The sequence below is a fragment of the Hetaerina americana genome, unplaced genomic scaffold (genome assembly GCF_022747635.1).
Source record: "Hetaerina americana unplaced genomic scaffold, ioHetAmer1.1.p SCAF_23, whole genome shotgun sequence".
In the NCBI taxonomy this organism is placed as follows: Eukaryota; Metazoa; Arthropoda; class Insecta; order Odonata; family Calopterygidae; genus Hetaerina; species Hetaerina americana.
Genome location: NW_027286797.1, coordinates 5,406,325 through 5,433,435, shown reverse-complemented (window position 1 = coordinate 5,433,435; position 27,111 = coordinate 5,406,325). Strand labels below are relative to the sequence as shown.

Sequence of the window (27,111 nt, the reverse complement as noted above, 5' to 3'; positions counted from 1 at the left end):
AAGAAATCAAGAACTATACGCCATCATTTGGCATTAAAAAAATTCTCTTCCATCAAGAAAATACCCAGGTGCACATCCGTGCAGTTTTAAATGGGAAAAGCAAGGAATTAAGAGTACCAATTATTACAGCATCCATTTTTCAAAAGATTTGTCTCTCTATGGCTTCTTTTATTTACCAACTTGAAAAAAATAGCTCAGCAGACAACGATTCACATCAAACAAGGTCATCATCAACACAGATACCAATTTTGAAGACCTTTCAAAATCAGACTTTTGGAATGGCTTAAAAAGGTAGGAGCAATGCTGGGAAAAAAGCACGAAGCTGAGAGGAGATTCTGTTGAAATAAAAAATGAAAACTAATTTGTTTTTCTATTATTTCCTAAGGATTCATTGAATGACCCACAATTATTTCATGTTGGCAGCTGACCAATCAAAATGAAGATGTGTTTGGCAAACGGAGGTTATATGCAAAATAATGAAGAGCAGAAAGGCGATGCCTTCATGAGGAGCAGCACAAACAGTCTTCATCGCTTGTAATTTCTCAGGGACCATTTCAAAACCAAAAATAGGCGAGCAAGTCGAGGAATGGCAACAAATATCATCATTTAGACTTCATTCTGATTGCACTAACACGCACACAAGTTTCACGCTTTTGGTCGGGGACTACTGCTAAATTTGAACCATGTGATATTTTGAATAGATCACAATCAGAGAATAATAAGGTTTCACTGAAATAAAATTATAAATAAAAAATGACAACTGAAGAGTCAGATCTAAAGGGATCATAGGAAGATATCTCAGCATTAATATCATTGCGAATGGAGGTTATTGACACTTCACAATTGACACAGAGTGGAGAAAAATTGAAAGAGAAACTTACACAAAGACAAGGTAAAAGAGCAAAATGCATTATGCAATTTACATTAGAATTTAAAAAAGTCACTACTGCTAATGATTTATACACTTATTTCAACCGAACACAAATATTACTTTAGCATAATTTGATCCCAGACCCTGGGGAAAGACTGAAGGCAGACCAAGAGAATTTCCACTTAGAATGAACACACAAACAAATAGTCTTCCAAGAGAAACTTGGAAAGAGGAAACAATTCCATTCCTTACTTTGATAAGTTAGCATCATTACAAAAAGATTTCCATAAGAGATTAAAATTCATACAGGAATCGTAATAGCAATGGGAATGGCTAGCTCAAGGCAATTTCTGAGGTCTTGAATAAAAAAAAGTCGATATAAATGTCAAAACTGAAAAATACAGTCAAAACTATAAAAAGACAAATAGAAGGATGCACAATAAAAGAAAATACAAAATACGCATAATATAAAAATGGCCATTCATTGGAAAAGGGGGTTGAGTTCATACGTAAATTTAAAATCATTGAAATCATGGAGACAATTTTTTCCCGTGCATTCCCACGTAAATAGCAATGAGCATATTGGTTATGGGTCAAACAGACCATGTGTTAAGTGGAAGTGATATTGAAATGTAATGAAATAATTGACTTTGCAATTCCACACACTTTATTTAAAAAAACGACCCAGGTTTCGACGTTGAACGTCATCTTCAGGTTACGCCTGAGACAACAAAGTAGAAGTGAGTTATAGTATCTACTGAATTTCAACACATTATGATATCCCATAATACATTCCAACAACCACAGAAACCTAAATTATAAAGAATTTGAAAAATATTTTATACTCGATCTTCATATGGATATCTATTAATATTGGCCTGCATACCATTCAATAGCAATAGGTTCTAATTTTAAAACAAAACAAGTCCCAATTACTGGGTATTCCCTCTCGATGGCCATTTTCACTAGTTTACTCCATAGCAAAATTTTCAACTTGCTAATTTACAGAGGTTCATTGTTAACCCCACCAGATTAGAATTCAAACTAATACTCAAGAGTCTAACAAAATGATGGAGACATGGCCACCTTGTCCAGCAGCACACTAAGTGCCCATTTTCATGATGTTCCCACTCGAGAAATATTTAAGTCAGCAAGCCAATAGATAAATACTCATCGAGTGGCTAGGTGAAAAATCAGAACTCTGCATCCAAGGTGGGTATCAGTGAAGGGTTAAAATTAAAAAATGAACACATACACCCAGATTTACCCAGAGCAGCATGTCCCATGAGTCCAAGATCTGCCAAAGTGAATGATGAAGGCCAGCCTTGAGAATGTGCTTCCACGCCCAGGTCCTTCCGGATGAAGATCTTGTTCCCTTGAGAGGGCGAATACACCGCTGCCGGACTGCCACTGCCATGGGTATTGCCACCCGTTGCCATCGAATAGTCCCTTTTTTCAGTGATTGGCTTCCGTTCATGTTGGACGGCTAGAACATGGGGAGCTTTGAATGTTTCTCGTGTCTGTTTCACATTCAGTCTCAGAGCACTAGGTACTAGTGTACATGGCTAAATAACCTGTATTCTACAACTCCTATAACAATTGTAGGCATTACTTATAGCATGATTGGTGTCATTTAATGGACATGGGCATCAATTTATACCATAATATCCTCCCATCAAAATACCAATGCACTAAAGCCATGAAGTTGAAATTACTGAACATGGTCCCCATTTTTTCTAAGCCATATTTAATAAAAGAACGATGATAAAAATACATAAAAGATAAGCTAATGAAAATATTTATATTTTTAAACATAAATCTGTAAAAACTGCACACCAATCGGCACACCCCAATCTAGAATATAGTATTAGAGAGTCATTCATGATAAGGAACCATACCAAAAAGAACAGAAAATTGTAACATTAAGACATCCTCCTGGTTGTGTCCGGCTGCTCAGCAGTCGGGAAAACCACAGGTCCATGGTCCACAACCTGATCCAGGAAACCTTTTAATACTTCAAGTCCACATCCTCGTACCTACTGACTAACTATTTGTTTGTCCCTTATGTCTGTCACCTATTTCCTTCTTCATGCCTACATTCTTTTGAATTATTTTCCCCACTTTTCAAGCTTTTGCATGGAGTACATATGCAATATAGGTGTGCGTGTCTGTGTATGTGTGCTTGTAGCAGTAGTGGTTTTTGTGGGAGGCGACCGACAGCTGAGGTCATTTGCGCCATTGGGGATGGACAGGAAAGGATGAAGGGTGGAGAGAAACCCTAAGTCACCATCAGCCTCCTCTTAATGAAAAAGGTGCCAAGGGGTCCACAGCTTAACGTCCCATCCGACGGACGGCGTATTCACAGAAAGTGCCCTCCACAAAGCACCTCAAGTAGGGATTTGGATACCACTCAAAATTACTGCCACCTCTGGGTTTTGAACCCGGGCCCTCTGAGTAGGAAGCCAGTACGTTAGCCACCGCACCATTCTGATCCCCCGTGTGTGTGCTTGTGCAAGGCCCCCGAACCCCACTCCAAGATGGTTGAGGAGTGGATAGCCAGACACTGAGTGTGTTTCATGTAACTTTTCTAAAGTGTTCCTCCTACATGTTTTGTCCTCAAGTTATAATTGGTATCACCTACCTTCCATAAGCTGTTTTTAAATGTACTTACATGTACGTGTGTGTATGCACCCATTTACAAGTGTATGCATGTGTGCGTATGTATCCCTTTATAAATGTATGTATGCTTGTATGCATGCATAAACACACGAATGCACACATTTAAAATACTTCAACATTAAGGGTAATACACACTAAACCTTCTGGGTCCACTACATAGATGGTATACTTTTAAACTGGAATCATAGACCTTTTTTTTATTAGGTAATCTACCGGTTAAGGTAGGTTTTTGGATGGACATAATTACTAATTAAATAATTTGTGACCCCTAGCAAAACACAACATCCTACTCTACATCAGACCCCTCTTCAACTCCCAGTACTTTCTTCCTCCCTTCATCCCGCCCAACATCCCGATCCTGTTCCTTCCCTTTCCTCGTTTGCCTAACATTCTCCCCTCCATCACACTCTTCAACATCCCGCTCCCGGTCAAAGCCCCCCTCATCCACTTTTCCTGCCTCCATAGGATTTCTCCCAACAAACCCCTCTCTTCACCCACCCTACCAAGTACTTCCTCATTTGGTTTCTTCTCTGTCCATTTCCCCTTCTCCATTCTTCTCCACACCCACATTTCAAAAGCCTCCAGTCTACGTCTATCCTCCTGCTTCAATGACCACGTTTCCGCGCCGTACATAGCTACGCTCCATATCAAAGTTTTTAAGAGTCTTTTCTTAATATCCTTACCCAACGTCCATCTCATCAACTCCCTCCTCCTTGTGAAAGCCTCTTTGCCTAGCGCAATTCTTCTCCTTACGCCCCTACTACTTTGACCGTGTTGGTCCAAAACACTTCCTAGATACGTCAACTGTTCTACCTGATCTAGCTTTGGCTCTCCTCTTTTAATGTTTAGCTTAGCCTTTTTCTATCTAGAAAATCGCATAACCTTTGTTTTATTAATTTTGATTCTCATCCCATACCTGTCGCACTAAATTTCCAATTTACTCAGCAATGCTTGCAACCCCTTGGCTGACTGAAAAACTAAAGCTTGGTCATCAGCGAACTTAACTGATTTCACTCATTCCCCGCCCACTTTCATTCCTACCTCCAGTTCATCCCATGCCTCTTTAATCATTTCCTCTACATACAGGTTGAACAGCAACGGTGATAATGGGCAACCCTGCCTTACACCTCTTCCTAACACTGCCATACCGGACTTCCCGTTCCCCACTCGCACCTGAGCAGTCTGAGACATTTACAGGTTGCGGATTAGCCTCCTTTCCCTCCAATCTATTCCTATTTTCTGCAATATGCTCATTAATTTTTCCCAATTCACTCTATCAAACGCTTTTTTGAAATCTACGATACCGGCAAATACCTCCTGGTTTTATTCTACATTCCTCTCGATTAATAATCTCATTACTGCAATGGCATCACGCTTACCTCTCCCCTTCCTAAACCCAAACTGATCATCCCCTAAGTAATCATTTGCTCTACTCATATAGCTCATATAGCCTCTTCCTCCCACGTTTTCCTAGACATTTCAATAGTTCCGCGGGAATGTTATCCACCCCCACGGCCTTATTTAGTTTCATCTCCCTTAATGCCCTTTCTATCTCATTGTCTAGTATGCCTGGACCTAAGCTACCTCCCACTACATCATGTTCCTTTTCTATGTCCAACTTTGTTGGTCTCAGTTCTTTACTATACAGTTCTACTATATATTCCTTCCATCTCTCTTGGATCTTTCCTTTGTCAACTTTTATCTTACCCGCCTTATCTCCAACTGTTAGCATAGATCTCCCTTTCTTACTTCTCCCCCTTCCTCTACAAACTTTCTATATCCTCACACTGCATCTTCCACCATACTTCTTTTGCTTTATTTGTCACCTGTCTCAATTCATTATTTAGCTCTTTATACTTCATTTTGCCTAACTCTGTGTTTACTTTCTTCCATGTTCCTCCCTCATACATCTTTGCAATCATCTCATCCATGATCCACAGTTTCCTGGCCCTTTTTCCGTTAACGGTTCCTATAATGTCTTTTACGGCTTGCGATATCCCTTTCTTGATGGATTCCCATTTTTCTTTGATAGTACATAGTACTCTTTACTCTTTACCGTCCTTCATGGTTTGCTCTACAGCCTGCTGTTCCTCCTTCCTTGTCAATCCATTTCACGCTTCTGCATTCCATTTCCTAAACCGCCACCCCTGCCTTATCTTTTTGAAACAGACGCTACATTTCATAACAACTAAATTGTGGTCAAGAGTCCGCATCCGCTCCCGGGTAGCTGTGCGAATTTATCACACTCTTCCTAAACCTGCACCTAACCAGGATATAATCTAGATGATACCTTTCTGAGTCACCTGGCATTTTCCATGGATACCTGCATCTTTTGTGGTGTCTAAACCAAGTGCTGGTGATGACTAGACCCTGTCTCCTGGAGAACTCAACTGCTTTCTCCCCGCAGTCATTCCACGTGCCTTATCCATAGTCCCCCACCTCATCACCATCTCTTCCTTAGCCTACCGTCGTATTCCAATCCTCCATCACTATCAAATGCTTCCCTGCAGGAACACAAGCGATTATGTCCTTCAATTAATTGATTGTACATCCTCTCGACCTCTTCCTCTGCATGGTATGTATACCTGAATAATAACCAAGTTCGTCGGTTCTGCTTTTATCTCTACTAGTAATATTCTATCCGTTACCTGTTCTAAGTTGACTATGCTTCTTCCTACCTCTTCATTTAATACTATTGCAACCCCTCGTTGGCTCTCGTCCCCGCCACTGTATATTATTCTATAATTATCACTCCAGTAATCCCCGCTATCCTTCCATCTCACCTTGCATAGACCTAAACTATCTATTTTTCCCCTTTCCATCTCTCGCTTAATATTCTCCAATTTCCCTACCCTCATCATTGTCCTAACATTCCACATTCTTATTCTAACTAATTTGGTCTTCTTCTCCTGCATCTTTTGCCCTGCTGCTTCTGGTTTTCCCATGCAAGGGTTTCGTGGGATGACGACCGTGGAAGCCTTGCCTCCCCCACTGTCAGGCATGACACACGGCCGATTGGGCCAAGCCCCGTGGTTGCCAGGACTCAAAATCTCTGTATTGTCCATCATTTAAATCTTGGGAATGATAATTGAGGTGGTTTCCCGTTGCCTTCCTCAATAGTGTTTTTAACGTGACACCATCACTTACCGGCCGCCTCACTGGGGTCATGCCATTGCAGCCGCCTCACTGAGGAACAGACACTGAGTGGACTACCTTTCATCTGGCTCCTAATCTTCAACCTATCTGGCATGGGTGACCCTACCAGGAGCAATTATCATTACTCCCGCCAGCACAGCTCTAGGGATTATTGGAACGCACAAGCCCTTCCACCACGTCAAGGTTGTAGTCCGGGGAGGGAGACCCTTTTATAATTATTTTAATTATAAGAGTTAGAATATACTTATGTGTTTTACATAATACTTCCTCACATTACACGAAGCCACTAGCACTTAATTAGCCACTAGTTAATAATTATTTTTCCATAAAATGAAACATAAGTTCAGTAGGCATTTGTTTACCAGAATGGAAGAGAAATAATCCAGAAAATGGAAATCCCTGCCATACCATTCTCAAAGAAAAAATGAAAGAATTATGCATAGCATTATGCTTTCACGGTTCTTTGTTGTCTCCCTCCCAGAAAAATAAATTCTTTCAAACAAAACCTAAATCACTATTAGGCCGCACAGTGCAGGTGTTACCTGGCTGGCACCCATTTTACTTGATGGATCCTTGCAGATACTAACATTTATCAAACATCTACCACACAATATTTTATGAAACAAACCCTGCTAGATTGGGGTTTATCAAGGGTGAACTTAGGAGCTTAAAATTTCATAAACCAGCTTTCAAGCCTAATTAAGTGTTCATGCAAGGTAACAACTGTTGGATAACTGTATGGTGGGCTTGGTGGCATCATTTTTTAATGGCCTTCTCTCATACCATACTATATGCCATCTATGAGCTGTTCTGATGCATGAAGCATACACAACATGAATAAGTACATGTCACACAGAGTAACAAAACTATAAATGAGAGAGTGGATCTTGTGTTGATAAATAATTCACTATCAAAGTTGAAAATAAATCAATTCTATTCCTTGCACAATGTTTGCTCATAACTGTTATAATTGAATGAGACTTTATAAGCAAACATGCCATTCTAAACAAAAACTTGCTTTTATAACTCAATTACAGAAATTATATTATTTTCTAGGCTATCAAGGAACAGAACCTCATCAACCAAGCAATACAACATGAGTTAAATGAGCTTCAAATACTTCTGTACAAATTTTTAAGTGAAATTAGCTAATATGTTACATAGTCACCCAAAGTAGTTATATAGTAGTCATAACTTTCATACCATTAAGAGAGAGATCTCAGCAGAGCCAGTGAAAAAGACACACAAGTCAGGGCAGAGCACACCAATTGCCTAACTCTCAACCGGGGCATGGGATACAATCAGGCTAACATTGAAATAGCATGAGATATAGGATACTAAGAAAATGCCGCTCTAAGTTAAATTTTGCATGGTATTTTATGCACACCACACAGTTCCTAAACCCTCTTACCTTAACACCTCATCTAACATGTTTTTATGCTTAAAAAATAGGTATGATGCTACTGGTATGAGACGAAAAGTCTCGAGGTAACGAGTCACAGAAATCAAAAATCATGCTGGTAAACTAAAGCACCAAGGGTTTATCAGATGCTGAAGAGTACTAAGTTAATCTTCTTCCAATCCCACTTCCCCACTGAAAATTTATATGATGCAATGTGCAACATACTGGAATCTCAAAGAAAAGGAGTAAATCTATGAGTATAATACACTTAATCCCTCCAATAATTTTCCAAGAATCAAAATGATATGAAGTTTAAATTTACTGCTAACAAAATTTCATTCCCTGCATTGAAAATTATTTTGATGATCGGCATTATAGGTGCAACAATTAATAAACGCCAAATTATTTCACTGTTATGTAAAAATAGAACAGATAAAATTATAAACACAAATCACCCAATGAACTTTTGAGATCCTTACAATCACTTCGCATGCCCATGGCAAGGCACTTCTTGAGGCGACAGTACTGACAACGGTTCCGATGGTGTTTTGTCACTTCACAGTTTTTGCTGCCACGGCACTGATATCCTAACTTTTTCCTAATGGACCTTTTAAAGAACCCCTTGCACCCTTCACAGCTGACAGCCCCATAATGCCTCCCTGAAACAAATGGACAGAATTTTAGAACGAAATGAAGAAAACTGAGAAGCAAACAACTACAGTTTTATGATGAATGAAAATGCAATATGGCCAGTGACAGAAACAAAAAACCCAATTAATCTCATCCTAAGTCACACAAGGGTCAGCAAATAATAGAACTTTTAAGATAATGATTTGAATCAATATATCATAGGCCTTATAAAACAGCATATCCAAACAGTGCATAACCTTACATAAGTTTAAGTGACATTCTCAACAGGAAAATGTTTCAAAGACACCTTATTCAACCATTGACACTACGAAAACAAACAAAATAATGAAATTTCATACTTTTACAAAAAGGTATAGTGATAGTGTTTGGGTGATATAGCAAAATAATAACCAAACATATGCAAAATAAAGAAGGGGATCCTGAAAACAATCCCACTGCTTCTCTCACTAGGCCAAAATATAATTCCGCTAGACAAAAACGAACAGAAGAAGTTCTCATTTAACAGTGAACCTAATAATAAAATTTAAAACTTAAGCCAATTATGTGCCAATGAGGAACACACTGAAAACATTTGAAATAGTTTAAAATATAAATAGGCAGTAACCACTCGAAAATAAATTAAAAATATCTCCTCACCAGATGCTCTGTCACCACAAACTACACACAATTCCACAGCCAAACAAATGGACCGAACTTTATCTGGCACATTGATACACGTTTTTACATCCAATTCATTACTGGGATGGGAACTTGGGATGGACCCATGCTGCATTTGCTGAGGACTTTCATCACCACTCTCCATCTTAAGGGTGTGTGGCAAGTCACCACTAACCCTGCTCTCAAAGTCCATGAAGTCTTCCATCCCATCCATCAGGTATGAGGCTCAACCCTTGCACTCGTCCGCTCTGGAACCACATGCAACACAATTTAACCATTACCACCACTACAGCAGGGGAAATATGTAACAGACCTAAAACAACACGAACCATTTGAAAATTTCCATAAAAAGCAAACCAATTAAAGTTTTAAATCAGTTTTCCCAAGAGTCTTAGCTTGCAGATTTCTTTACATTAAGGAACCCTACGAGGGTAAATGGCCCCCAGAAAATGAAAGAAAATTTCAAGCCAAAGTGATATGTTAAAATCAATATTCAGGAGGAGAAACAGGAATCTTCAGGAATTCTCCATTTCCTAAACCAATTCAAACATTCATTTCATTTTCACTTCTCAGCTCCATGGTAGTACCTGTATCTAAGGCTAATGGTCACTGGCACAACTCAGTGGGATCGCTTTTGCCCCTTTTGCTATTACTGCTATTTAGCCTCCTTTCATTTTATTTATTTAGGATACATTGCTGTTAGGCGATAAGCCGGGTGGCAATGACATGATATAACAAGAGCTATAAACTAATGCAGTAGTCAGTCTTAAAACATATCATAGTGTCATTTAGTCATATAGTAGACTTACAAAATAAAAAAAATAAGAAAAAACAATATATTGTGATACAGCCATACACCTTCTGCCGTATTGCATTGAACAATCCCATCATGTATACCTTTTACATTCACGCCTAAATGATTTAATGCTTTTGGGTAAGGTCTTAAAGAGTTCATCAGGCAGCTGGTTCCACTCTTTGATTCCCATATTTAGGAACGAAAACTTGGTGTGTGTTTGTCATTTTGGTCACATTCACACATGATCCTCTGCTCCTGAGACGATATCACTCGTCTTAAGACTTGAAACATACATAACTACATCATTATCTCTTCATCTGAAAATATTTTCCATGCTCTCATTAATACATTAGGTAGCTCAACCCTCATCCAATCTTACTTCAATTTCTCTATAGCATACATCTCCTCTACCTTTTATATTTTCTTATTTTTGCTTTATTTTCATTAAATTTTATCTTCTACTATTCAAACTTGATTCAGCATGGCTGAAATTCTTCACACTTCTGACCTTCGCCAAGACTGGGCCAACTGAAAAATCCTGACATATTTTACTGTTCTCCAACCTTTCATCATCCCCTTGTCTTACTTGCTTATAATCATGCCCAGGCATGCATTTCCTCGCAATGGATGCCATGAATTGTTGGAGGTGGACTGTGCCCCATCACCTCCACTTTTCAAACCATTCAACTATGATCTTGCCTTATCACATCAAAGCTTTCTGTTCCAGAGTCCTTAAGTATCCTTTCTCTCCTCAAATGACTCGATGCCCAGTCCATCTTAAATATTTTTAACCTTTTTGCAAAACTTTTATACATAAAATCTGCAAAATAATTAATAACAATCAAATGATTTACATTCACCAAGGAAATATTTGTTACATCCAGTTCTCTCCTCAATAACTCAACATGGCCAGTAGGACAAGACGGGCACATTCAGCTTCCGTCCACGCTTTAGTTTCATTATCTTGTGCTCATCATTGACTCCATCACTAATTCTTTCATAAAATGACAGTAATTGTTAACGTGTTGAAAAATATGATTGTTTAATATCAAATAACACAACTTAGCAACCACCAAATAGGGAATCACAGACAATGTATTCTCCGCGGAACCAGCAAATGAAGGAGGGCAATGAGCATACATCTCCAAATGTTTGATGCAATTCTATTTTCTAAACATGCAAAAATTTCAGATGAGCATATTATGTTTCAACAAATGCCTAAAGACATTTCTATTCTGGGAATTCAAAAACAATCAGTGGATCTGAATTAATTGCACCACAACAAAACATTACACACTCATTCGCTTCCCTGAATGTGTATCCTATGAGGCAAAGAAACCTTTGCATTGACAATGAAAATAAATTAGTAAATTGTTACACATGAAACTAAGGCTGCATTACAATTGGTAAAAAGACAATTTTCACTTTTTTCGTATAAAATGGGAATGCCACACACTGAGTAAATTGTGGTACACAAATTGGATGACATCCATTTGTAAAGAAAATATTTTACTATATGCCAAAATTATCTTCTGATAATACTGATAATTACTATGGGCATATATTTTGCATGAAACTATATAAAACATGAATAAAAAATATACCCCCCCGGGTATACATAAATTGTTTAACCTTTCATAAATTTCAAGTCACATTGCTCAGCTACACATACAATTCAAGTTATACACCAAAAAATGAGAGGCCATTACACTAACAGCACTATGCTCACACAATGTGGCCAAATAGATCCATCTAACCAATCTAAAAGAATATTACTGTAGCTCCCATGGATATAATGATAACTGGCACAATAGAGAGCTTGCGGATGTTCACGACATTTTACGATTAGCAGGATAATCATGGTATGGAAGATATAATGAGAGTGTGGGAATGGGAAAAGCCAGTGCTGGCGAAGGCCTAATGCGTTAATAATGCTGGTGTACCATGGGTTTCCGTGGATGGCATAATTTTCTGCAAGAACACTCCCTCAGAACAGATCCATCGCGATTAATTTCATAGCAAGAACACAGAAGCCATTCCCATTTTCAAAAGAAAATGAGTGTGTTACAAATTTCAATTATCACATTCTTCAAGGCTACTGGAAGCACTGTCAAATGCCAAAGGAGGGATTCTCTGCATTACCGAGTATCCCCAATGACCACGCCGGGGATGAGCTGTGAGGGGGGAGGGGGGAAAACGGCTAAAAACCGTCCAAGTCCACACTCAACCTGGGAACATACGACATTAATCATAAATTTACACGTTAAATGACTATCGCTGCGGTAATAAAACGCACCAACGGGCTTCACTGAACAAATATGAATACACTCACCTCGTAGACTTAAGAGAGAATGTCATCACAGCCAAAGGAATATAGCTTAGGACAAATAAAACGCCTTAGGATTAATTTCAAAACGCTCACAGTCGAAGTTCACGTTCTCCGCGAAGGACGGTCGCAGGTGTATAGGTTTCATCGAGAGACCACAGAAAGGTAGTCAAACAGACACGGACGGGGTCTCGCCGATAACGAGCGATAGCGAGGTGAGTTATACCAACATTCTAACCGGGATAAGAACAATCGGGAAACGAAACATGACCGCCCTCGACGCGCCTTTGAGCAAATACTAAGAGAGCAGTTACACACGATGTCACCTACCAGGGAAACAGTTCTTCGGCATGGAAATGTAATTGCTCTTAGAATAACAGCTGAGGTAATATCATACTGACTATGACAGAAGTAAAATAATCCCGAGATTCGACCGCATTTCAAATTCAGAAAGGACCGGCCGAAAAACGTATTATATGGAGTTCCGGTTGAACTGATATCAGCCATCCCTAAAAATTGCACCGTTCACGATATACTTCATCCCACGACGGAAAGTAAATTGAACTAGTCGCCACCGGAACTTACGTGTAATTGAGTTACTTGGCTTCTCAAGGTTATTCCGCACGAATCCAGCGGTGACCTGCTGGATAAGGCACCCGGGAATGCCCTTGTCCTTCCCTACCAAAAAGCCAATCTTCGAATGCTCATCTAAATTCGCATTGTTTCTCTGTCGAGTGTCGTATGTCAAGGTGTAACCTCGAGATTGCCGGACACGAGGTCTTTGCTAATCGGGAGTACACTCGCGAATGTCATACGCCGTAGAGTGAGACACAGTGAGCACCAAACAGTGTAGCCTGAAAAACTCCAGCATCGGACAGATTTAAGAGCGATAAAAATTATAAACGGACAAAGGTAAAAGTAAAAAGACAAAATGTAATGGGCAGGTAAAATAATAAGAAAATATTTTTATAGAAAAAGACACGGCTGAACGAGCAGGCTTTTTTCAAGCCTATATGTAATTGATACAAGGCGCTATCACTAACCTTTCGCTCAGAGATAAGGTCCATGTTATCAATCAACGCTTGCAACTCCTTGAGCTATTTATTGCCCTTCACGTTCCCAATGGAAATGCACTGTCACTACGGTTCATGCCTTAACCTTTACGAAATTATACATCAGAGCAGTAATTTTTACTCATTTACTTAAACCATACCAATTCTAAAATAATTAGCAACGTCATTTATTCGTTGATAATATTGTCAGCTGCTGTCATGGCGCTATGATCTACGATGATAAAGGTAATGACACGAAATGTGTGCCTGATTCTAGCGATCTCAACATATTAAGTGCCACAAATGAAGTCTCCAATGGAATCTGAAAATAGTATGCATGTATCTATGCTCGAGAAAATCGATCCACTTATCCTTACACCAATAGACCCAAGTGGGATAAAGAGAAGTGATAGCGAACCAAGTAAAATAGGGGAGTCATATTAGCTAGCATTGGACCTCATCTAAGGACAGCACGTTATAAACGTGTGCAGGCGGCAGCAACCAAGAAACTCGATTCATCGCACGAATAGTGGAGAAATATTCGAATGAAAAATGAAAGGAGTATTAACCATGGGCTAATACTCCTTTCAATTTTTTCACCACCTTGAATACGCGTCAAGAATTTGGTACCCCGCGAGGGACCTAATTTTGGCATTAAAATAAGCAGCTCGTTTCGCGAAACATCTCTATTAAAACGAAAAGCGCAGCATTATTAATTAGAAAAAGAAGACTGATAGAAGTTTAAAGCACCAATATTTCATACACGACTCAAACTATTTATATTAACATTTGCATTAAGTTTGACCCTATTACCCCGGTAGACGAAACGAAGACATGTTCATGGAAATGGACTGTCGCATGCGCACAACTCGTTTCTGCAACAGTGGGAAACCAGCTGTCATTTCCGCGAAAATTAAATGAAACTCAAATCTCATTGTCTCATTAACACAATGGCTAACACCCCCTGCCACAAGTCCCCGTGGCAGCTTGAAGTGGACGTGGATGGACATGATTGACGGAACAGAACAGATTGACAGTTGGTCACTAATAGAAAACTCAAATGTCTGAATAATCTTTTTCAACTTTTCAAATAAAATAGGTAGGTAGAAGGATAGCAAACAAAAGAGACATTGATTTACATTAGTAAAGTAAAAGCTGATACAAAAACTTGGTTATTGTTCAGGTCTACAGTGCACCAAGCAATCATAGGGAAGAAGAAGTAGACACGGTACACAATCAGCATAGGACAAAACCGGGACTGTTCCTGGAGGAAAACATTTGATAGTGATGGGGGATGGAATGCAGCAGTGTACAAAGAAAGAGTTGATAGTGAGGTGGAAGACTACTGTTCAGCAGCGAAGATTGATGAAGGGAGAGGAAGCATTTGAAATCTGCAGGTGACAGGGTTCAACCGTAATGAACTCTTGGTTTAAACACCAAAATAGACTTAGGTGTAAAGAATTGATCTGTGAATTTCACATGCCATCGGGCTTGGTGACCTCAACCATCACCTGTTATACTCTATTAAGGCACCATTTTATATCGTCTATGGTGTGTGTGCGTGTATATGTACATATATATATATATATATATATATATATATATATATATATATATATATATATATACACATATATACATATATATACATATATATACATATATATATATAATTATATATGTATATATATACATATATATACATATATATATACATATATATATATATACATATATATAGATATATATATACACATATATACATATACATACATTTTATATATACATATATATATATACATATATATATACATACATATATAAACCATAAACACAGTAATCAACCTGAGGGTCGGTTTGGTAGGTGATGGTAGAGTTCACCCAGTACTTAGCCCGACGGCGTGTGAAATTCACACATCAGGGTAGGGGGGCCAGTTCCTTTCCCTGTGCCGGCTATGGTTTCCCAGGAAGATCTGATGTACATACTACCTTGATCAAAAATTTCCCGGAATTTATTCAGAAAATTAAAAATACAAGTTTATTCATCTAAATCTATATTGTCCCCTTCAAAGTAATCCCCATCGACTGCAACACACTTATGCCAGCGCTTGATCCAATCCTCGAAACATTTTTTATATTCGGTTTTCGGTATGTCCATCAGTGCTTCCTGCGATTTTTCCATTACTTCCTCTCGGCTGCTAAAACGCGTTCCCTGTAATGGTTTTTTAACTCGATTGAACAGAAAGAAGTCACAGGGAGCCAAATCAGGTGAATTCGGTGGCTGTTGGATGGTATTTGTTGCATTTTTCGTCAAAAAATTACGAATAATGATAGCACTGTGCGACGGTGCGTTATCATGGTGCAAAATCCACGAGTTTTCTGCCCACATTTCTGGTCTCTTTTGGCGAATTGCTTCACGCAAACGTCTCATAACGCCCAAATAATACTCTTTGTTTACTGTCTGGCAAAAATTCATGATGCACTACACCGTTGTAATCCATGAAAACCGTCAGCATTGCCTTCTTTTTTGACTGAAAACGACGTGGTTTTTTTGGTCTCGGCTCATTTGGTGAACGCCATTCACTTGCCTGATGTCTGGATTGCGTGTCGTACTCATAAACCCACGTCTCGTCTCCAGTAATGATCCTTTTGATGAATGTGGGATCGGATTCAGCCTCGCAAATCATGTCTTTTGCGACGTCAACACGGTCTCTTTTTTGCATGAAATTGAGGTCTTTTGGCACCAACTTTGCTGCTACACGACGGAAACCCAAATCATTAACCACAATGTCTTGGGCGGATCCATAGGCAATGTTCAAGTCCTCCGCTATTTCTCTGATGGTTAATTTGCGGTTATTGACCAACATTTCTTTTACTTTACCAATTTTTTCACCGACTTTCGATGTCGATGGTCTGCCACTGCGTTCATCATCTTCGATTGACTCACGACCACTTCTGAACCGCTCGTGCCACTGGTAAACGACCGTTTTTTTTAGAGAATCGTTGCCGAAACACTTTTCCAACATTTCCAACGTCCGTGCGCCACTAAATCCGTTTTTTACGCAAAATTTAATACAAGTTCGTTGTTGCAAATTTAAATCCATTTCTGCAATTGTAAAAAATCGCCAACACACACAGAGATAGATGTACTCTTGGCCACGAAACTTTTGCAAATGTCAAGTTATTACACTAAGATTTAAAGGGAATATCAACAACAGATGTACCAATTTAACAAAAAAAACAGAACTCAAATCGGAACGATGGGAGCGCCACACGGTGGTTATTCCGGGAACTTTTTGATCAAGGTAGTATATATGTGTGTGGGTGAGTGGGTGTGTGTGTGTTTTTATCTTGCACAAAAGTCTCACGGATGTGAATACTAATTCCAAACGAAGTTGTGAGAAGGCATTCGGCAACAAAAATATCAAAAAACATAAAGAAGGGCACTCACAGGCATTCAGACATTTTTGGTGGCAAGACCACCTGCCTCTGCAGAAAGAAGGAACTGCGCCCCGGACTACAGCCATCTCTTATTTTCCTTTAACATAATTTTCCTAATCCACCTTCTCACTTTGTGGATATTTAACTCAAACTGAAGAGCAAATACAATCAATTAATCTTATTATTCTTTTTACGTCTGACATTTAGACAAGCAATGCCTAACTCCCAACAGAGACCTCAACAACCAACTTCCCAAGAAACTTCACTCTGCTAAATGCCCTCAGTGATTTTGTGGTAATAAGGTTATTAGGTGCTTCAACAACTGAATTACATTTTATTTCCCTGAAACTCTTCTGGGTGCTATTGTCAATTGTTTCTTAAGCTTTGTTCCAATTGATTATTCATAATTTATATCATGCATCTAGAATATTTTAATTATTTTCTTTCATCTATTTCGGCACACACATTTGGCGTAGTAAGCACTAATGCCTCTCGTGGCCCCTCAACAAGCCACCCGCAGTATACGTAGGGACAAACTGAATTATGCAAGCGTCGAGAACAGCGACTGATTACTGTGTACATGCGCTACCTTGTCGCTGCCCTCGGCCCTAACAGTCCCACGCCCAATTTCAACTTTATTACACATCAATTGTACTTTGAAAAGCGTCGTATAACCATTACAATGTAACCAGAGCCTCTCGTTTCACCTCGTGGTGAAACGAAAGGCTCTGGTTAACCAAGTGAAACTTCTAATCCTCTTTCCCGCCGCATCGTCAACCGAAGGGCATCCTCATCGCAGCGTCTGGTCCCCATACATGCCCTCGGCCACAACATTACCATTGATAATTGTTTTTCCGTTTCTATCCTACATGTTCAACCCCGCGTCGCATCTAGTACTCAGTTCAAAGACGCTGAATTATTAATTATCTGGTCGTTAAAGTCATTCTACCCACCTAGACTCAAATCATTTTCTTTTAACTGCACAGCCTCCACTTCCCTAAGCATCGGCCTAATCCATTGTTAGATAATCATTCCTTCCTCATAACCAAATTAAATCCAGCTCCAGCCATTGCATTGCATCCTACCGCCTCATTTTCCCTCGCCTAACCCCCACTATGCCATTCCCGGCACCATCCACAATAGAAATGCACACTTTCAATCCATTCTTCTTCAGCTGAGAAGGGGCCACCTCCAGGAAATGAAATGCCCATTGAGTTTCAAGAAAATCTTTAGAGTACTTTCAGTGACTGTCTATGTGAACTGATTTACGCAGTATTTGGAGTAATTCACTCACTATTAGTGCATGCATGCATGTACACAACTGTGTGTATCTGTGTATAGTTAGATGTATTCACAGATGGAAACATATACAGGTATAGATATGGGGGAAAGGGATAGAAAAACAAATAAGACGGGAAATTAGGCCAGTGCAGAAAGTTAATCGGTGTGTACTCGGGGCAAAAAAGCTTCCTTGACGGGAGCTTGAATCTCAGACCTTCGACTTACCACAATGATGTACTAATTAAGGTATCCACAAGTGAGTTTTGGGGGGGGGGGGGGTGCGCAGGGTTAATGCAACCAACTGCCATGAATCTTTGGCCAGGAGATAGCGTTTGGGAGCCATTACAACCACCAAGAGAAAAATAAATACATGAGGATGGATACCAGAGGAAAGGATAGCAGGGAAAGTAATCACATAATGCCATAGAGGATAGGAACGTTTCGTGGCACGCACACAACTAGAAAAAGGAAATGAGCCACATTTCCGAATACACATTCAAACACTAGCATCCACCAAACAGCGAACGTGCATTCATTCACATGGACATAGATATATCAGAGAAAGGGATGGGAACATACATTAAAGACCAAGACAGTTAGAGCATCAGCTCAAAGCAAGTCGAAGATCTGTGGTAAGAGTCGCGGTCAAGGACACTTTGTGCAGAAGAAAAATTATTCCCAAGGAAATCAATTCACAAGTGGCAAACATTTGCATTTACATCACCAAGACACTAAAAATAGCTTGGTCTCCCGATGATTCCACCCATTTGCACACTTAGGAATCAGAAATAAATTTTACAAAAGAGAGCAACGCAACATCAATAAATTTCAAATTTCAATTTCAAACCATAAAACTATGTAAGAATTTATTGCTGAAAAATTCTTGCACCCTATAGCCCAAAATATTGGGTTTTTGAAAACCCAGAGAAATATTTGATGCCCAAAGACCAAAGCAAAATCAAGTAATTGCCTGAAATAAGAGAGCATTTGCTGGCCACATCTTTTTCATGTGACTGACATTTTCCATCAAATAATTATTTAGCTCTTCACTATCATTGGCTACCAATACTCTGGGATCATCAGTTGAGCGAGTCTCATCTGCCCACACAACAATGAGACAAGGACATCAATCTAAAATAGTGGGCTACTTGGTAAACTTGTAAAATACACAGTAGAGTTAGGTCTTTACCATTTGGAAAAATATTTTATGACCTGAAAACTTTTCTTAACCAAGCCCTTTCCACCACAATAATATTCCAAAATATTCAACACTATAGTAATCCATTCAAGAGAACATTTTGTTGAAATTGAGATGCAGAAATAAAGCTAGATTCTTGTGCACACCATACAGCCTTGAATTCACCATTCCAAACCCCCACAGAAAAACAGGTGATATAAATTTTAGCTGTTAATTTCAACAATGAATCTAACAGAGCTCATTATGCATGGAATTAGCTTTATACCAGGGCTTCACTTAAAATCTACCAAAAACAAGCTGATTTTAGCATTAGTGAATGAAACATATGAAGTTGAGAAAACAAAGACATTTAATGTTATGCTGATTTTTTTGGATTCTACTTAGCAGCAGAGCATTTCAGAATGATCGATGAGTTAAATACTACTTGAGAAAGCATAGAACTGGAATTTCTTTCTGGGTGTTCTCAATTTTTAATAATATTACAGAGATATTAAAATACTAAAAGAAATAGCATTTTGATTTGATGCACAAAACCTTATTTATTAGGGATAAGCTGGAAAATAATTTATCAAAATCCTCAGTATGAGCACAATTCTTGGTCAGAACTTTCTCCATTGTGTTTCTATTACTGAAGACAGAATAAGATAAGCTAATGCATACTGTTACTAATAAAAAGTCGAGTCACATGACAAATATAAAGAAGAGCCCATTAAAAGCCATTAAGAGAGAGATAAACGGGTGTTGGACAGCATAATAAATTTTAGAGCATTCCAGGGAAAGTGTTCAGTAAAGTAGTGAGGGCACCAAGCCGAATTCTTCAGCCAAATACTTGAGGAATGATTGAACAGACAGTCGAGTGCATTTGTCAATGTATACAAGTCACATGGCATATAAAATTTAGGAAAAGTGAGCATAATTTTGAGAGAATGTGGGGTGAATAATTAGTAATTACTCACTAAAAAAGCAATCCATGAAAATGGCAAGGCTTGAGTAAAAAAATGAATTGGACCTTGAATGACTAAACTGAATTTAAAGCAGTGTGTGAATGATGATTTGACATTCACCATGGCCACCCCACATTTTATGGGTAAATCTGTGAGAGATGGGAATAATTTGAGTATAACACTGGCACACAAGGAATAATCCTAGTGCCGCATTATTGACATGCAAGGCCACAGGGAGACGTTAGGGACATTAAATGCAGGGCCAATTAATATATGGAATCATTTTTCCCCAAGGCAAATCAAGGCCATGACAGAAGTAAACATAATTTACAAAAAATCAATCACTAATACGAGGCCCCGTCAAATGAAAACCGCTACAACCGCACACCAACAAGGACATAACCCCAAAACTGCATGCGCCTGTGAGTTGTCACCATGCAGTTCTACCACAGCGATGGCAGCATCGATACGTAAAAAGCTAGCTTCTAGCAGACTGTGTTTTATGGCAGGGGTTCGGTTTTCGGATGCTTTCACTCATTAAATGACCAAGACAACTAAACCATTAAAGTAAGGAATATTTAAGAAGGCAGTGTGCCGAATTATTTTGAAAAGTCTTTAAGGGAGAATTCACAGCAAGAATTAAAAATGATATAATTCATTCTCGCGAAAAAAGAGGGGATAAAGCAAATTGGCCATTCACATGCACACACAATCTTCATTTACTTCAACTATTATATAAGCCAGCATTGATATAACCTGATTGACTGGATCTCTAAAGTTAGGCAATGCAATTACAACCAATTCATTCAGCTGGAAATGTCATAAAATTCACTAACCTCCATGCCATCTTAGAAGGAAGCAGGAAATTACAGCCATTGCTATAAAAAAAATAAACCATTATTAGTTTGCTTTGTAATATGTCTATTTCCATTGGATCAAGTGCCCCCAAGTACAAATGACCACCAAATTATACGCAAAAAATAACACAACCAAATAGTCTGATGGAAAATAGGGTTAATGAGTTTGTAAAAAGAGACACTCTTGGTTGTTTAAAAGTTACCACAATAGAGGTTACTTCTGTCTGTATATTTTAATTTATGGCTACACACACCACTTAATGGTATTAACCCCCAAGATGGAACTCTAATCCAAGTTCAAAATATTCTCCAAGTATTCAAGAGATATTTTAACTGGAGTAGTAGTAGTAGTAGTTTTGAGGGGAGGCGACCGACAGCTGAGGTCATTTGCGCCATAGGGAAAGGAAAGGATTAAGGGTGGAGAGAAACCCGGCGTCGGCATTAGCCTACTCTTTACGAAAGGCGCCAAGGGGTCCGCAGCTTAACGTCCCATCCAACGGACGGCGTACTCACTCAAAGTGCCCTCCACAAAGCCTCCACCTCAAGTAGGGATCGAGATACCTCTGAAAAATATTCAACACCGTCGGGATTTCAACCCGGGCCCTCAGGGTGGGAAGCCAGTACGGTAGCCCCCGCACCATCTCGATCCCCCATTTTATTTGGAAAAATGGTTGATAGACGAAGTAAATCATATCTATAGGCGGAGGAAGTCTATGTATTACAGCTCTCCCATCCAGTGCAGTCATCTTTTGATATTTATCCAAATACTTGAGCATTATTTTAGTAAATATTGGCTACAGTTGGTTCTAAGGTGGTGTTTCAATACAATAAGCTGCTTGGCTTTCAGGATTTTCCTCACTGCTACATCAATCAGAGAGCACACAAGATAGAGGAAAACCAAGGAGTTGGCACACCTAGTACATACTTGGGCCAGCTTCCTGAGCATGCATGACACAAATATTTCCTAATCTAATAATCCCTTGGGCCACATGTTTATGTTCTTAACCTCCTGGGCTACTCTGTTAATTGAAATTCAACTTATTTAATAACATCCAACGTCAAACCACACCACTAAAACTTTCAATGGTTTTCACTAGTGTCACAGTAATATATAGCTCAATAAATGTCATACAAATGCAGAGTGCAACTCATTAATTAAGAGCTATTATAAAAATGTATCAATTTCAAATCATGGTCACATTACATAACTTCGGACAGGGTACTCATGCAGACTAGAAAATAAGCAACTTGATGCACATAAATGACAGCACACGTTTAACAAAGAGTAAACAACAATTATATTTTACAAGCACCAAAAACTATTATCAGATTATGAATTTCCTTCCCCTTGCATCTTAATTTTTAAAAACAAATTTGGAGAGAGCATAATACATCATCACAAGAAAATTAATCACAAGACATTTAAATGTGCTCCAACAACAGAACTAGATCATGGAAGGCCAATCAATGTACTGTATATATTCATGAAAATATTTTATACTTGCATCACTAAACAGACTATTTAACTTTTTAAGGAGATATTAAAATTAAATCAAAAGTTCCGCATGAGAACATTGTGATGCATTTGCCACAAGGCTGCAGGCACTTCTTTGATGGCAAGAAATGAAGTGATGGAGAAGCCCAAAAAACATGTGATCAGTTCAACACATATAGAGTAAATGAATACAACCAAAAATTAGAGAGCTATGACAGCCAGAAGGGCTACAGACAATGAAAATTTAATTCTTTTACACAATGAAGATTGAGGGAATTGTTAACATTATACAGGGAAGGTATGGGTATTTTTAAATGAAATTATGTAAGCATTTCTTTGGGCAATTTAAGGCATTCCTCCACTGGTTATCTTTAAACATGAAAAATGAAGTGAAGGAATGGATTTGATTTTAAGAATTCATCAAGTATAATTCACCTAAGTAATATTTTGTCAAAGATGCATGTGTATATTATTAGTTGCATTGTGTCTTATATAAAAATTACTTCATTTCTTTTATTTTCTTAAGGCTATTTATTGATAACAGTGGGTCACGGTAGCCCAGTGGGTGGAGCACTGGGCTACTGACAAAAGGGTCTGAGTGAAGGGAGAGAGATAGGCTTCCTCAGCTTCACCCAAACTGAGAGATTTTTCAGGCACCAGATTCTCCCAGTAAACCATTGGAGGCACAGGGAAACGAATTGACACCCCGACCCTGTGTGAATTTGACATGCCATTGGATACCTTCACCAACCAAACTGACCTTCAGGAACATTAACTGTAGTTGGTTTATTGATAAAAGCTATTATTAGAGGTATTCAATCATTTAAGATAGATTTTCAATGGACACAAGACCATAAATTTTTAGAATGATACATTTTCCTGCTTCTCCAAACAAAACAATCCTGAAACTCCACACTACAATTAGCCCTTAGTCCATCCAGCAGGCATTCTACCTTCCTTCATTATATCCAACATGCCTATCCTATCCCTGCCCCTTCCTCCCTGGCTTAACATTCTAACCTATAGAGTCTTCAACATTATATTGCCAATCAAATTGCTTAGAATCCAAATTTCCTGCCTCCACATGCTTTCTCCCAACAATCTCCCCTTCCCCCCTCCCTTACCCAGCACTTCCTTCTTCGTTTGCCTCTCTGTCCATTTCACCTTTTCTATCCTTCTCTACATCCAAATTCAAAAGCCTCTAATCTATGCCTAACATCCTGCTTAAGTGACCATGTTCCTGCACCAAAAGCGCATCATTTTTAAGTTTTAAAAAGCCAACTTCTTCACCTACTTAGTCAACATATATGTCATCAATTCCCTCCTCATGAAAGCTTCTTTGCCTAATGCAATACTTCATCTTATGTCCTAACCACTTTGATCATTCCAGTCTGAAACACAAACCAGATAAGCAAACTGTTCCAGCTCATGAACTCCTATTTCACTACTTAACTTAGCTTTCCTCTTTTTCAAAAACCACAATCTTTTCTCTAATTCACATTGATTCTCATCTAATACCTATCACACTGGCATTGCAATGCACTCAGCAATGCTAGCAACCAATTGGCTGACTAAACTAAAGCATGGTCATCCACAAACCTGATGTCATGAGTTGTCAACAAACTTTCATTCCTCTCTCCAGTTCTTCCCACGCCACTTTTACCATTTCCTCACAAACAATATGTTGAAAAGCAAAGGTGATGATGGAACCGTCTTACTCCTCTTCCTAACTCTGCCCATTCAGATCCCTCAGACATCCCTTGTTGCTGAGCAGTCAATGAAATTGAAATGTTGCGGACAGGGCACCTATCCACCAATCTACTCCTATTTTCTGCAATACATTTATTAAATCACCCAAATTACTCAATCAAATGCTTCCTCAAAGTCTACCAAAGACACAAATACATAATGATTATTCAATAGCCGTATTTAAGTTATGGCTGCACTGTACCATTCAGCGATGTATACATTACATGGACCTGATTGCTGCAATAGTTCTCCTCACAATTTAACTCACACTATCTATGCATATGAGATTTTATTCTCACTCTTTTCACACACTAAATTGGATTACCTTGGCTGCTCTCATCATTAGGAATTACAGGAATAGCATAAAATGTTATGGCATCTCATCCTCAAGGGATGTGAATCCCTTTACTGAAATTATTTCCCAGATGAATTTATTTTCCCAGCCTAACACCCCCATTAATTATCTTCGGCTACTTATCAATAACTCTGTTCACCTTTAGCCGGTAGTTAACTCTGCCTGATTTAAGGAATGATGGCAAATGGGGTCCACCCATTAATTCCAAATCGGAAGCAGAATTCCACTCATGTCTACACCATTACAGGAAATCACTTCTGCCTCAGTTTCAGATGGTACTACAACTGCAACTATCATGTGTTGAAGAGTATTGCCAAAACCCCAAAATATTTAGATTCATGTATAACTACTTGCAGGCCATTTCACTATGGTGGTGTTCGTCTTCAAATAGCTAAATGGACAGACACTTGTAGTGATTGAATAACCTTGCTAAAATTGCAAGGCAACTGACAATCTGCACCAGACCCTGGTAGTTGGCCGATTCAAAAGTAATGCACTATAGAGGAAATGGTAGATCGAGAATAGGAGTCAGCACCAACCTAATCACAACATAGTCTCCTGAAATACCATTACCCCTGCAATGGATGTTTATACTATTCACGTTAACGCAAAATCGCTTTTCAGGCATAGATTTCAGTTAGGTCATGACCAATCGGCTAAACAAAACTTATACAAGCATTCACAGCATTAAAGATTTTTCAAAAACTGATCAAAACGCATGCCATTTCCATCATACACACAAAATTAAGACCAACAGGATACATCCACAAACCAATGCCGCAAAATTCATTTTCACTAAATCATCCAAATCAGAGCACTGTGCCACGGAGTACTTATTACCTTTGAACTGTCTCATGAACTGTGTGGTTTCATGAACAAAGCGTGGGAAATGTGGCGAATCAAAATTCTTCCCAATAAGAACTTCACCAAAAACCCACATATATAAATGGACACGCTATTAATCTAGAACCGAAAACATGAGCGTTTTTGGCGATATAAAACTAAGAAAATGATGTCACGCCAACCACAATTTGGCTTCGTCTAATGATGGCGATAATAATAATTTTTGAAGGATTTATATAAAAAATCGGACGCATCAAATCCCTTATTTACAGAAGGGGAGATTGTGAGGTACCCCAGCGAACCAAATTCACAGTGCCTCGAGGGATGCGGTGCCTCGGGGCTCCCAAAACTACGGATTTCTCGTGTTTGTTTTGACGTATTTCGACGAAAATCTTTGGCGAATTAGAGGCAGATTTGAAAGAAGAGGATACCTTTCATATTTATTCAATGTAATTTGTGCTTCACCGTCTAAAATGGATTCCTATTCCGTTACTCAATGAACTGAATTACATGCTTCCTGAAATTTTAAACAATGAGAATTTTACCACGAGGGCCAAAAGCTACCTGGAAATTTGCGGCTTTGCCAAGTATAAAAAACAAAAACGTTATGCATTATACGATGAATAAACACTTTCTACCCACGCTCCTTTTTGTTTTGTTTGGAATGTGATTAGCAGAGGATGTTAAGGGAGTTCATGAACTTCATTTAAAGAAGAGGACATTGATTACTCCATCATTCTCAAAACTGCTAATGACACAAGTACATCAAAGTTGGACAAATTAGCCAAATAATCAAAGGGAAGTTGCATGGTAAACCGCAAGATTCAAACTTCAACTTCTAAAATATTTAAGGGAAGGATTACAAAAAACAAGGCTATATTACTTTCTGTAAAAATTAAAATTATTTTTCATGGGAAATAAATTTCCCAATTCATAAAATATGCAAAGGAAGGTGACTTGTTTACACGTCAATTCAATCACTATGGTGTAAGATAGCAGGCATGTTATAAACACGAAGTTCCCAACAAAGCTCAGAAATGTAATGACTTTCCCGCTATGATTACATCACTTGACATAAAATCATAACAAATAAACCTAAAGGTAACAGATGCTTGAACAGAGAAAGGGCGAACTTATAGTGTCAAGATATGCATGGCTGCCCACACTCATCACTGTTTTCATGAATTATTCCTCAATTATGCGAACAGTAACTGACTACGTATTATGTTCTGTGCATTATTAATACCTTCTATAAAATTTTAAATAGTTTTATTTACCATCCACGCTCACATTACGTACCTGTTTTCCCAAGTAGTGTTAAGTTAAGGTTGAGGGTTCATGACCTAGCCAGCCGTGAC

The 27,111-nt window shown here is 38.7% G+C and overlaps 1 protein-coding gene across 4 annotated transcripts in view; it reads right to left on the bottom strand.

Annotated features, from left to right (window-relative positions):
- Positions 1-27,111, bottom strand: part of Hr78 (Hormone-receptor-like in 78) — a 65,131-nt gene extending 38,020 nt beyond the window's left edge. Inside the window, exons 1-5 of one of the 4 annotated variants that reach the window (XM_071586570.1) lie at positions 27,053-27,111; positions 21,291-21,332; positions 9,396-9,664; positions 8,564-8,767; positions 2,127-2,372 (exon numbers count right to left, since the gene is read on the bottom strand). In XM_071586570.1, the coding sequence (XP_071442671.1) occupies positions 2,127-2,372; positions 8,564-8,767; positions 9,396-9,630 (685 nt within the window). In that variant the 5' untranslated portion in view covers positions 9,631-9,664; positions 21,291-21,332; positions 27,053-27,111. The remainder of the gene's footprint in view (positions 1-2,126; positions 2,373-8,563; positions 8,768-9,395; positions 9,665-21,290; positions 21,333-27,052) is intronic. The other 3 variants (XM_071586571.1, XM_071586572.1, XM_071586573.1) reach the window with 3 other exon arrangements.